Below are 13,949 nucleotides of genomic sequence, written 5' to 3' on the forward strand. Positions count from 1 at the left end.
TACATAAACCGTTATCAAAGGCAATTTCAGTCCACCAGCGGTACAATAACTAGTTCGTGGAAGGGAATGTCGTCTATTGAGAAGATGTAAAGTCGTTATGAGACCAGGACGGCATGGAGATTACTCTGATGCTCACAGAGTGGCATCGTGTAGCCTTTCATCTCAGATGTGGATCTTATTTCCTCTGCATTACATTGGACATTTCGCGGCTCAGTCTTCAATACAACCTCTGTAACACTGTCAACATGGAAAATCGTAATGATTTTCAAACCGATTTGGGAGTATATTTAATGTTATATCTATATTTATGCTACAGCACTTCGACTGGAAGTATTGTATAAGGTTGTGTTCATGTATTCGCGAAAAAGGTGATATCCTGCCAAAATCCAGTTTCCAAATAAATGCTGTGTTGGAAACTATATCGTACGCAACGTAATGCAACGGGCGAAATACTGGGGCAATGTTGACCAAATACCCAACAGAAACTGTGATGAATGCTATTGTTAACTGCAAAACAACATCTCTTGTACATGTCTGATAACACATCGCCACTGGGGTACCATACCGGTCAAGGGTTAGAAGGTGTCTAGTTATTGTTGAAAGTTTATTTTACCACTAGTTATTGATGAATACAAACAATTCACGAGCCAGACTGATCGCCTGGAGTCCCGCTTGTGCACGTTGTGTTTTGGGACGCTACAAATAAGTGCACTGGCCTAGTGAGAGGCATCCCAGTGGAGTATGTAGGGCCAGGGTTGTTCGCATTTCATCATCAAACATTGTTAGGATTTGATGTGCTTGCCAGTATAAAGCTATTTTCGCGTCAGCACATAATGTTGTATTATCAAAAGATTAGGTGAAATTAATCATTAGATTCTGTTTATCTAAGTTGCCTTGAAGGCAACACTTGGTCGCTAGGGCAAGCTCCATAGCAGGCTCTCTGAGGCCTTTTTTTGGCTCATAATACACTTTTGCTGGCCATTTCTTTTTGTACTTGGTCGATGATTGTTGGCCTTATCTGGTCGCTAATTGCTGGCCTTATCTGACTGCGAGGCCGGCAGTCAGATAAGGCCAGCAATCAGCGACCGAGTACAAATAGAATTGGCCAGCAAAAGTGTATTATGAGCCAAAAAAAGCCTCAGAGAGCCTGCTATGGGGGCTAAGCTTCAATCTCCTTTTTCTATTTTCAATCGATAAATTCAAAACACGTTGTATCGACAAAGGCATTTAGATGGTCTAGAATCCGATGCCATAGCCGGGTAGCTTTAATGCAGATCAAATCTTGTCAAACACCTTCTTGTTCTTACAAATAGACGAGCGAGATACCAAAACCAGACGTTCCACTGCAGTACCTTTGAAAGCCACCAGGGCCCCAAAATATTATAATTTCAAGTTTTTGTCACAATCTACCGACACACCAAATATGAAACCAATCTATCCATCTGTTCTTGAGTTATCTTGGAGACTAACACACGCACATACATAGGCAAACGCTGCCTAAGACATAATCGTCTTTGGGAAGACAACAATGTACTGTAAATAACCCTTAACTGTTAGCCTATGTGCGTGGCACTAAATCATATCTTGTTTAATAGATGAACGTGCCGTTTTATCCCCGTAGATTTCCTCGTTAAGTTTTACACGTTGACAAGCCACAAATGAACTCCCAACAGCCAGTTGTCCTTATATGGAAGCAATATACCTGGGCAGTAAAACGGTTTGGGGGGATTGCAAACGACAGTGCGTTTTATGGGCCAGTGTTCCCACGACCCGAACAGCCCCAAGGAGACTTATCGCCTTGCCCATCGCTCACTGTCTATATTCTAATAACACCCGCTAGTGTTTGCCAGATGAGAATGCAACACTTAACAAACAGAACGGAACATATCGGCCGTGATTGGAAGGTATAGAAGAATTAGATTACACCGAATCACTGAACTGCAGCTTAACTCTTTATCGAATTCTGTGCGTCCGAAATATGATATCGATTACGTAGTTATAGAACAACGTGTGTCAAAAGCGCCACCTACCGTACACGTTACGCCATGGCAGTGGAGAGCTTCTCATCTTCAGAAGGTGGGCAGAGGCGGGACCGGGCCGCACATGCGCGCCATGCCATCTGGAGAGGACAACAGATACATATATAATTACTATTTTTTGCTCAGAAATGAAAGGTATGAACACAAAGAATAGGTACATTTCTATTCACATATTCTCCCTTCATATCGTTCTCAAAGGATGTTAGCCACACCCCCCCCTCCCCATAAAAAAGAGAAATGTTTTCCCTTCGGAGTTGCTCTACATTACAAAATTAGAAAATACGAAAATATGTCGTGAGGAAGCCTAGCCATGAGCGTACTTGTAGAAGTGAAACTAGTCCGATAGTTGTAGAACTAGAATAGTGGTGCACGACATGGTGCGGTACAGGTGATTGTAGTTGCCACAACTTTAGTTTGCCACAACTTTTATCCTTTATGTGGCAAAGTGATTTTATGTTTTGTCACTTCAATTGTTTTTGGTCTCTATTTTTAAAGTTTAGACATTATGTTTTTTAACCATGTTGCCAAGTTTTGCTTCGCTCTAGCGCTAGCGCTCTCTCGTTAGAATTGGAGTCTGCAGAAGATTTCATCCATAAAACTACCTGCTGTGGCCATACATTTGGTTGGCAACAATGTACAGGATTTCACTACATACAGCTAACCTTGACACAACTGCCATTCTTCACACACACGTTCGGCCTTCCCCTTCATAGCAGTACTAGTGTTATCAAATTACACCAAACTTTTCTGAAATCATGTTCTTCAGACTATGCATTTAGACCTACCGCTACGGCCACTCCAGCAGGTATACCTGTCGCATTATCGTAAACCTTAATACATCACTGGAAACTCTTAAGGAATGCATCAGGCTCCTAAGGTGCCTTCAGGTCATTGCGATACAGCACCCCCGGAGTCTACGAGGTCTCAAAACTTGTACTTGAGCCTTCTTGGAGCAATCATCTGGCAAGGTGAATCAGGGTCAGTATGGCAGAACGTTTTAAAGGCTTACTCATTGATCCGCGACTTTACCATGACTGCGGGGGTCAGTGACCCGTCTGAGCGCTGCCACCATTTCCTGTCGATTCTGCTCTGTCTAAATCTCCATTCTTTCATGTTAAAACAATGCGTTCTCATGCAACAAGACGCTAAATCGATTTTTCGGCGCGAGAGAAAAAACACAAGAGCCATCGACTCAAAGTCCGTGCAATCCATCTGCAGCCGCATTAGCGTAGGAGAAACCATCAAATAAAGGCGCGAAAACCACCTGCTCTCTCCGGGAGGTTCAAAAGCCTCCACTGGTTCAAACAGGCGCCACGGGCTCTGACTTTATCGTTTAATCTCAGGGGTTTGTCTGTGTTTTCCCCATCGCCATCTTAGATAAGCCGCTAATAGGGAAACCTTATACAAATATATTCTGTAGAAGGATTCAGACTCCGTTAGGGTGTAGAAAATCTGGAGACATATCGTTTGGACTATTTCAGAAGTTTCGGGTGACGTAATGAAGAATCCATTTCTTCAGTAGGGGTGTTGGTTAAAAAAACGATTTGATTGATATCAGAATAAATTCTTTATCATAATAAGTTTTTATCTCATGAAATATCATGGTCATTTCATTCCAGTCTGTAGCGTCCCCGCAAGTTCGCCTGATTACATAGTTTAGGTTCCGTTCACAAAATAGCGTCACCTTGCGAAAATTAAGGAAAATGAAAGTCATCATCACAGCTATCATTCTGTATATGGTAATATCATAAATCGCAACTGATTACTAAACAGCTAAAACTACATGAAAGGAAGCACATCTGAAGATCAAGTTTGTTATTTTAGCATACACAGAAAAGTATAGGTCACGAATTACTGTAAAAGGCTTTTTAATTTCGTGGCAGGGAAAAATGGAGTGTTTTAAGTTCGCGGTAGAAACTGCCATGCATTTTTTTCTGTATAAGGGGAAATGTTTGCGGTGGTTTTGATTTCGTGGTGAAAAACGCGAACATAAAGCCGCCGCGAACATTTCATACAAAATCGGTAGGATGTAGGACAAAATTTTCCTACGATTCAGATGCAGCCTATTCATTATCTACGTCTAAAAAGTACCACAGAAATACCGACGCAGGTTATGCTAACTCCTTCTCTAGTCCTTCTTGCCCAGGGGATATTTTTCCGCTGTTCTACCGACTAACGTAAGCCACGGCCTTGGTTTCTAACCGTGGCTCTCCTTTTATCTCCTGGTGCCTTACACAGAGTGATTTAGAGCGTTGCCTGGGGCGAAAGTTCAGAGCCGAACGTCCAGAGAACATGGAAACGTAATAAATGTGTCTCAGCCAAAATATCTCGCGAAGTCCCGCAGATCCTAGCTTGGAGGATCGTTTCTCACCGCGGGTGGTGGGATAACCATGGTGAGAACGCGCTAAGTCTGTTTCTGACCAATGATTTATCATTCATGGCCTTTCCCGATAGTCGTCTTTAAAAAGGGCCTAACCTACCCAAGGGACTCCTCTCTAGAACAGTACAGGGTCTTAGAGAAGAAGGGTCTTAAAGTGCATACTAGTATTATAATGTCTATGATTATGATAGGCAGATAGATAGCGTTATGTGGCCATACTTTCGTGCGTGGAATATTCAGAGTTTCTCGTATATCTTGTTCAATTTTAGTTCATCAGTTATGCAAATAAGGTTTTGATTATCATTACATGTGCCAATGGATGAACGTGACTAGCACAGCACCATTGGACCCGAACCAAACCATACTTTCAATTCTCCAAGTATCTTTTTACACCACTCCCACCTTACATGCTGCAATTATGCAATATTCATATTACTGTGGAAAGACACACGAAGACAAACAAACAAACAAACAAACAAACAAATAAATACAAGAATTAGAACTGATTACAAAACCTCCGTTTTAACAGATGTACCGCCGTTTTGATGTCGACATAGGCTGAATTTAGTTCTATGTTCAGCTGTTGTCCATTTGACCAGCGGTGGCTGCATTCCCCATGTTCCCCGCACTCCTCAGGTTCCACGTCAATGGAAAACAGACTGAAATAAATCGAGGTCTTTCCTCTTTATCCTTTTCTTCCTTCAAGTCGGCCGCAATAAAAGCTGGTGTAAATCATGTAAGCCTCGTGGTGCCGATAGGGCAACAGCCAAGAGGGACGCGCGTATGGAGGGGTAACAAGGAGCTTTAAATAATGAAACATCTAAACCACGAAAAAACTATGCAATGTATCTTCATTCGCCCATAACATCAAGGTCTGCCTCCCACAAATTATTCATGAGATAGACGTTTTTCTCCTGTGAAGGGCAGAGCCATTGTGTCGTCCATCAATCTCTCCTGCTACGACTGGATTCAGGTAGCTGACTGCAGTCATCTATCAATATCTATCTTTCAGGCCAGAAACTGTATGTTATAAAGAAATGATGAACTGACATGTCTCAAAATAGAAGACAAGAACACCAAATCGGCCCACTGCTGTAGTCTCCTAAGTTGGATAAAAATCATTATGGTTCAATTAATAGATGTAGAAATGATTAATGACAATGATAAATCGCAAAAGGAAGCTATAGTTATGTGAACGTTCGTTTTTGTCATCCATTTTTCTTCAATTCTCACATTATTCTATGTATAATCCATCTCAGCCCGTCCCTTGAGCACACGTCCTTTGTTGTTTAAGAGTAGTATATAAGAACATATATCTTTAATCTCAGAGAGAGGAGGAGGTACCGCGACCTTCCAAAGAGATGCGGTCCTGGCACTCATGATGGACGATAGGAAGGAGACAAAGAGACAAGATAATCCACAACATCGGTTCTGACTGTCTCGGCGGAAATCAGGAGCGGGAACTATGCATAGAGATCAGATCGGTAGGAGATCTCGATACAACAGGGACCGGAGGGATATCCTTGCGTCGGGTAGAAATAGAAAGAAATTGAGGAATGAAAAGATCATGAAGGACCTAGGAAGAATGTACAATACCACCCTTAACAGGGAAGAAGGCCTACGTGGCAAACTTTCCGGCACTCCGGCACTTCAGACCTGTCATCATCTCATAACTTTGTTGGTGTAGCCACTGTAATTACTTGATATTGGACCAAAGCCAAAACCAGACTACCGATTCTCCAGGCATCCTTTAGCACCACTTCAAAGTGATGCTATTAACACGAGATGAAGGCAACTAGGACTGCACATTTACTACTACTGTCATTACATTAAAGTTTATATTTGAAAGTTGAATAGTTCACCCAAAGGGAAACCAACCTCGACGACGCGAAATTACCTGCTTAATGGAAAGAGGGTTTCTTAAGTGCTGCCTAGGGAACGCCATTTTGACGGTCGACGGACCTCTATTCCTAAAGTGCAACTTTACGATAGTCTAGTGAGACAGAGGCCGAATAAATCAGGCTTGTGAACTTGTTCTGTCACCATCGTAGGCCACAGCAAGTAGATTTTATGGATGGCATCCAATATGGATGGCTACAAAGTAATAATAATAATAATAATCATCTGGTGTATTTTGCCAGCCAGTAGGTACCCAGTATGAGTAATGAGGCTGTTTAACGTGGTCGAGGCACCTCCTCGAGCACGGGACCCCCGTTTTACGTCCCTCCCGGAAGACGATACGTGATGGACAAAGTAAAAAAGATGGACGAATTTGATGCCTAATTTTTTTAGACCATGTACGTTGTAACTAGAAATGTAGGGACAAAATACCGTATCACCACCGACAGATATCTAATTCCTGAATTCATGAATAGGGGATTAATCTACTAGATTTAAGCAAGGAGGTCCTTTTTTCAACCTCCTTGATTTAAGTACGAAGACCCTCGTTGAAGGTTGATGGGCATAGCTAAGCTCATGTCAAATACGTCAACGAGTGGAGGCTTGTAAACGTTTTGACAAGTAACCCATGAGAAAGCGAGGGTCAGCATGGGGAAATCACGATTACATCACCCATCCATCCCACCTGCCTGTTAACACATTAACCTTACTGCCCGTATTCTCGAGAGGAGAATAAACTACGGAAATAGGACAGTTTACTCAACGTCAAAATACTTACGGGAATACAATATATCTTGTCTAGACAACACAGGATGTGAAGCGTTTAGTTTACGATTTATCATAGAAGACGTGTGGAAGAGTAATGAACATGTCAAACATTGGCGACAGGGAAGTTTGTTAATTGGGGTTGTGCACATATAAGATATATACATTTTTAGATAGTAACAAAAATGTGAAATTGCCCATATCGTTTTAACTTGTCAAAAACTATGGATATATTTGTATGTAACTCAGACAGGCTTATCAACCTTGTTGTAACTACTGGAAAGTAATCGTTCTGTTCACAATCATTACAAAAACAACATCAAATATCACTTTCTCTACTTTTCCACTGGTGTTCTTTTTTTGACACAGAAGTACTGCAGGTTGGTTAGGTTTGGGCACGTACCATGTTTGAAGTGAATATTTACCTCATTGGTCCATCAGCCTTTCTGATTCTATCACACAAGTTGTACGGAAATTCAATACTACTTTAGGTTTTTGACAACAACAACAACAACAAAATATCACTAATCAAGGTGTACCAGTTGCTCGTAAAAGTCAAAGGTAACATGCTCGATGCTCACAGCCAGCCATCTGGGATGTTTATCGTGGAACAGTATTGCAAGGAATGCTGGGATAGCTGTCTGACCTCCTCTGGTGGTAACCTGCTGTGGTTAAAACAGTCCCCACTACTGTAGCCGTTGCTGAGACGTACCTTTCAAACTGACTCGGTGACCCCACGGAACCTACCACAGAGTTTACCCTTTATCGGTGCGCGTTCCGAGCTGTCATGACATGAGACGATACAGAACCGTGCCACAAGTGCTCGCTCTTCGGGTCACTACGGTCACTATGCACAAAATGCACCCGCGGACACGATTTAGCTTTGAATAAGAAATTGAAAATGAAAAATTAATGTGAGCTCGAGTGAGTTTAGCTCAAATTAACTCGCTCAAACAGATGTTCGTTGAAGAGAATGCTTCGGAGCAATTTCCCCAGCTCAGTGGACCATGGCTTAATAAAGTGTCCAAGCAGCTTTACCGGTGGCACAAGATAGTAGTTTTTTCGCAGTGCAGTCATCTCAAATGATATCCATGTCTTACATCCATCTACCTATATCTCCCCGTATTTCCAGACCACACACTGCGCCGCATAGAATCAGCTTCAGAAATTCTTCACGTATCCCCCCAGTTGAGCCCACCGTAATGCCTATAGATGAAAGGTCGTGGTACAGCGAGCTGAGTTAATCAGTATTTCATTACATCACGAGCAGCAGATAACGCAGGTATTTTGTATAGATTTTGTCTCGGTGACAGTTTAATGCTGCGCACTGCCACGTCAGTGGTATAATTGGAACAAATGCCCATGTAATGATATATACAGGGCGCGAAATGCACCAGTTTATATGATAGACTGTCATTAAAAGAAACCCTCAGTATCTGTAGGAAGATTGAGTGTGGCCCATACCGTTATGCTAGCCCATTTCATACCTGTCGAATGACTTCTCGTTCGTTCAAACCCTTGTAGTGCCTAGTGGCACATAGGATCCGTTAACTTTCCTTCCTGTTTTAGTAGCAGGATATATTTTTACAGGGAGGTGTTGCTAGCCCTTCGGCTTCGCCTTTAACGCTCTAGCTCGAGGCACCTCCTTAAACACGGGACTCAGATTTTACATCCCGTCCAAAAGACGGATGCAGCCCCAACAGGGATGTCCTGACCCGGGATTGAACCGGGGTCTCCAAGTTACCAACTGATCATTGGAACCAGAAGCTGCTACCAGTTGAGCTACAGAGGCATCCATCCTTTTTTTTCATATTGAACGCCATATCTTGACACGACAATGAATTGGATAATGTTTTGACTAGTCATCGTTGAGTGACGTATCAATCACATGTCGGACGGTCGACAGCAAATACTGTAGTAGCAAGAAGACAATTTTCGGTGCATTCTATCTTACATTTTCTTCTTATCTCAGAAGGATGATGTATGAGAATGAGTGGTTTTATTTGTTTGGCATCTGAATTGTACCCGTATTACGTTAAGTTCCGTATTATCTAAAGCACTTCCTCTCTAAATATTTCACACGGATTACCCGGATCATAACGACCTGATTCAACTAATCCAGTCCTAATCCTGTTGGTCACGTTGTCCGACCTTTCTCTGCTACATGCTCTGTATATTCCAGAATTGATTCTACCCTTTTGTTTCCGCGTTTCTTTTACCCGTGCTCTAACTCCGTACACTGATTGACTGCTCTGATCGTTTTCCACGTGTTTCCGAATATGGAGTTCTGGGTCAAAGCGTAATCAAATCAAATATCACTCTACGGGGGCGTATGTAGGTTACAAGGTACCCGTTCAACCCCATCCTGCATTCAAAGGGGATGAAATGTTCTCAGAGGTTTGATGTTCGCGCTTTTCGCGGTGGAACTCAAAACCACCGCGCGCCTTTATAGTAAAGCCATGTGTCAACCAAGAACTGACAGTACCACCGACAATCATTTTATCCCCATTTTCAGCTTTATGAGTACTGTATACTATAGTATATATTGTATATGTTGATGAACTATGAAGAATCTTGCAGAGATGTATATGGTTTAAATTTAATTCCATCTTGTAGAAATGCTTATGGTGTAAATATGATTCATACGTGATATGTGCGTTGATATTAGTTTTATGAGATTAGAGAGAATTTTATAACGATGAAATCTTAAGCATTTGAGTCAGTAAACAACTTTTATTGACCTTTGACCTCAACTCATTTGAAGCGTTTTAGATTTTGTCAAATTCTTAGATTCATGACAATTTGTAGTTGATAAACCAAGTTATAGCAAGCAGTCCTTTGATGACACATGTCTTTTGACATCGAGAATTCAAGATGGCGGAGGTTAATGAAGGTCGTCCATTAGCTGGGTTGTGGGTATCGTCTTATCGTCTAACATTTTGATTAGATTAAAAACCAAGGAGGTTAAAAAGGAGATCAAACGTCATGCCTTTGGGCTTATACCTGATAGCTTGGTTTTCTTAGAATGAATTAGAAGTTTTCTTAGAACTTGGTTCCGTTACACTTGTGGCTATATAGTAAAAATGGCCAAAAGCGCGACGAAGACCAAGCGGCTTGTTTCAGATACTATACTATTCATCTACAGCTAGCAAGACCTACCCACACTCCAAATAACATCACAAACCATCCATAGCTTCCAAACTTACTGAGTGGTGGCCTACTCTCCAAGCAGGGGTTCGGCTCCTTTTCGACGTGTTTTAGGCGTTTTGACAGGTTTTCTATTTTGTACCACTTTCTTTATGTCCGCAAGCCAATCGCATAAGAAAACGGTTAAGTAGAAAGCCCACCAAAAAAGCCTAAAGCCAAGTCGAAAAACAGCCGAATCCGATGAACCTATGGTTGGATAGTATTCTGGCCAAAATATGACCGAAACACGGATACGCAGAGAGACACCCCAAAAGAATCAATCACCACCGGAATACAATGAGGCACATTTTCGATACCTCTGACGTTATAATACAAAGTTCATATAACAGTTATGTAAGTAATCAATCATATTGTCCAGACCATACAGCAGAAATCGTTAGTAAAGGCTTATTGAAAAGGCCGGGGGAAACGCTTAGTCACTCTCAGCAAAAAGTCGGGCCTGTTGGGACGCCGCCTCAAGAAACAGGGTGCAATAGAATTGATTCGCTATCAGGAAACAAGCAAACAAGCCCCAAAAGTCGGACTGACAGCCTGCTAAGCGAGCAGCCCACACAAGCAGGTGTCTCATGAAGGATCAGGTAGCAAGAAAACGGCCCATAGAAATAAGTATGAAATAATAATAAAAAAACGTCTTACCTTCTTACGGCGTCCGGCCCCGTGACACTAAGAATTTTTACAATCCCCCCGTGTTGACCGACCTCCTCGCGGCCCGTTGTGCCCCTAGCCTGGTCTTGTCAGACGACAATTCCGCACCTTTGTTCAAGTCCTTGCTGCGTGACGAAACCGGGCTGCGCGCGCAGTTTTCCCTTAGACGTCCCGCCTATCAGGGGGTGTCAGGCAGTCGGTATCTGTGGCGAGATAGGATATAGAACAACCAAAGTCCATTACACGTGACTTATTATAAACGTGGAGATTAGAGTCTCGCAGCGAACATTTTTTTCCACATATATTTCAAATAAGACATTTTCGAGTAGGCTTTGCCTTTCACACGCATCTCTGTACACACCATGATCGTTTCTGCGCACTACTAAAGGCAATACAGTCCTGTTGGCTTCCTCTGCTTACAAACATTTAAGAATTTCACCATCCATCCGGCACCCTTTCCTTACAGCCATCCTTTTCAGTAATCTATGGCTTTCTTTAAATGTCAGTGTTTAGCTGTAATAGCAGTCCAAGGGCAAACAAAATGGCCGGGGATTAAGTTCAACGCTCCTGGAATAGGCAGAAACGCACGGCATCTCCATGTATCTCAATGCAGAATTCTAGAAATAGATGTCTGAACCTTAAAAAGCTATAAAGACTTATGGAGGTCTCCTGAACGGTTCAACTGATAAAATGTCCTGAAATTCTGCCGTGCAGTCGAATTTAGGACAACGCCGAATAAGGGCAGGTCTGTGAGTCTTCAATAGTGGTAGAATAAACGATGTGACATTTCAGAAGTGGCTAACTGAGGAAAAGAATGGTTGTGAGGGAAGGGGTGAACCGTTCTCGACACTCTTACGCTTACACAACTGATGCGTTTGTTCTCATCACGTAAAAGTGATCTCAAGCCAGTTTATACTAGCTTACTGGCAAGCTAATCTTTCACTGTTTGTGAAAGAGGCATTTCTTTTTTGAATGAGCACAATGAACAGTGGACCACCTCGTCATAAGGACTGCAACCCTTTCTGGTAGCATATTGTTGCACATACCAAAAAAACACTCGAAACATAATCCTGTTCATGAAGGTATTGGCGAAGACCTCTCCTCATGGGTTGATGGAATTCTATGTTAGAAGTTAAAACGAATCCTGTGTCCAGTATCTAGATCCTTGCCAATATCTGAACCGCACTTTTTGGACTTAAAGTATCCCTGCATCTTTCCAATCCCTTAAACATTCCCATTACCCTTCCCCATTTCCTCCATAGATGTCATCATCTCCAAGCTATCCTTATATCTCCTCAGAACAGCAGCAATAAAAAGTTATGAGCCTCCAAGCAGGTAATAATCTCTTCTGTGTCATGAATATGTTGGTAATATTCTGTGACCCACACGCCCTATCTCACTCGTATATATAGGGTTACACAAGACCGGCTGTTCCAGTTGTCCGGGTAACGTATAGCGCGGTTTTCTGTCTGCAGCACTGATACCGAGCGATAAGGGACAGCCGTCTCGGTGATGGAGCTAAGTTGTCCCGAGGCCGAGACCGATAGCCCGTCTGGTCGTAAATCAGCGGGCTAAACTCACCAGTTTTCCCCTGCTGATGTTATAGCTCACGATCAGCCATGATTATCTGTTTTCTTCTGGAGAGTAGGATAATCTGATTAGCGGAATTTACGGGGATCGCCACGTCGTTGATCCTAGAGATAATGCCTTCAAATTGCTAACTGTAGTGGCAAGTAATGAGGTGTGTCCTCTTTCAGGAGATAATTCAACGTTTGGCTACAAATAAGACTTTTGATATTGTACGGAAGAGGCGTAAACAATGGAAAGCGACACAATATTGGTATTTATCGCAGGTAATGTTCCATGTCTCTCTGAGAGGTCCAAATTAGTCACAGCTTTCATGTTAGGTATAGTCACTCGCTCACATACAGTACAAGCCATCATGGACTGCTACAATCCTTTCTTGATGGTAAGAAATGGTGTGAGAAACTGCCACTTAGGGTCAATATATTGCCATATTTTGCAAACCCGTAAATGCGCAGCTGCCCTTTCAGCAGGCGCAGCTTTGTGGAGCGGTACGTGAGTGATTTTAGACATACTCAGCAACACGGCCATTCTGTACTCACGAACTTTGAACAGAGAAAAGAATACTTTGTAGAACGAAACTTTGCAGCAAGCCTACCTCGTGTGTGTGGGGAGGGGGGGGGGCACAATTCCCTGTATTGATCATGAAATGTCACCAACACTGGGCACAAGGATGACTTTGGCATTACCTAATTGTCAAAACGAGCCAAACGATACTTGAAAATCTCCACATCCGCTTTATATTCACACAACTGCGGATGCACACAAACTCAAACAAACAAACAAACAAACAAACCGATTACAATATCTCCGTTTTCGCGGAGTTAACAACTGAGCACAAATTCATCACCAGTTTTTAGGACTTGTCCTACGACATGCAAAGCGTATCACAAATGTGTCATTTGTTCACATCACGCAAAAAATCAACAGCTATAAGTTCTGCATTGATTTTGACAAAGATGAACAGTTTCCGTTCCCTATCTACATGTGGAAATGCGAACCTTATCTCCAGCAGCAAGCCAGCGATGCTGCAGCTGATACTGGGTACCGGCTCCCTCTCCGCGATATGCCAGAGTTGTAGAAAGTTATAACGACAAAAATGATGATGGACGTCATACATGATATCTGATGTTCAGAATCACAACCTTTAGCCACAGAACGAATACGGGTAGATATATACGAAGGGGGGGGGGGATAATATGCCAAAGAGGAGGCCCGTGGGATATAAACAAAACAAGCACGGTCACTGTTATGCAGATTGTGGAAGAGATCTGACTATGTCTGCCTCATGTACGCTTGATCTTCTTGCTAAATACATACGTCGCATCCCTATTATCACCTGTCAGGTTTCACCTTTTGTTAATTGGATTACTTACGTTGTCTTTACTTCCGCGGCGACTACACGATTGAAATATTGACAAGAACTGACT

The 13,949-nt window shown here is 42.5% G+C and overlaps 1 protein-coding gene across 2 annotated transcripts in view; it reads right to left on the bottom strand.

Moving 5' to 3' along the window:
* The window catches only part of LOC118417916 (neuropilin and tolloid-like protein 2), a 74,041-nt gene that overhangs the window by 46,484 nt on the left and 13,608 nt on the right, over positions 1-13,949 (bottom strand). The window contains exons 1-3 of one of the 2 annotated variants that reach the window (XM_035823678.1): positions 13,521-13,701; positions 10,927-11,138; positions 2,031-2,119 (exon numbers count right to left, since the gene is read on the bottom strand). In XM_035823678.1, the coding sequence (XP_035679571.1) occupies positions 2,031-2,067 (37 nt within the window). In that variant the 5' untranslated portion in view covers positions 2,068-2,119; positions 10,927-11,138; positions 13,521-13,701. Of the gene's footprint in view, positions 1-2,030; positions 2,120-10,926; positions 11,139-13,520; positions 13,702-13,949 lie in introns of those variants that run through there. The other variant, XM_035823677.1, reaches the window with a different exon arrangement.

This window comes from Branchiostoma floridae, chromosome 6 (genome assembly GCF_000003815.2).
Source record: "Branchiostoma floridae strain S238N-H82 chromosome 6, Bfl_VNyyK, whole genome shotgun sequence".
In the NCBI taxonomy this organism is placed as follows: Eukaryota; Metazoa; Chordata; class Leptocardii; order Amphioxiformes; family Branchiostomatidae; genus Branchiostoma; species Branchiostoma floridae.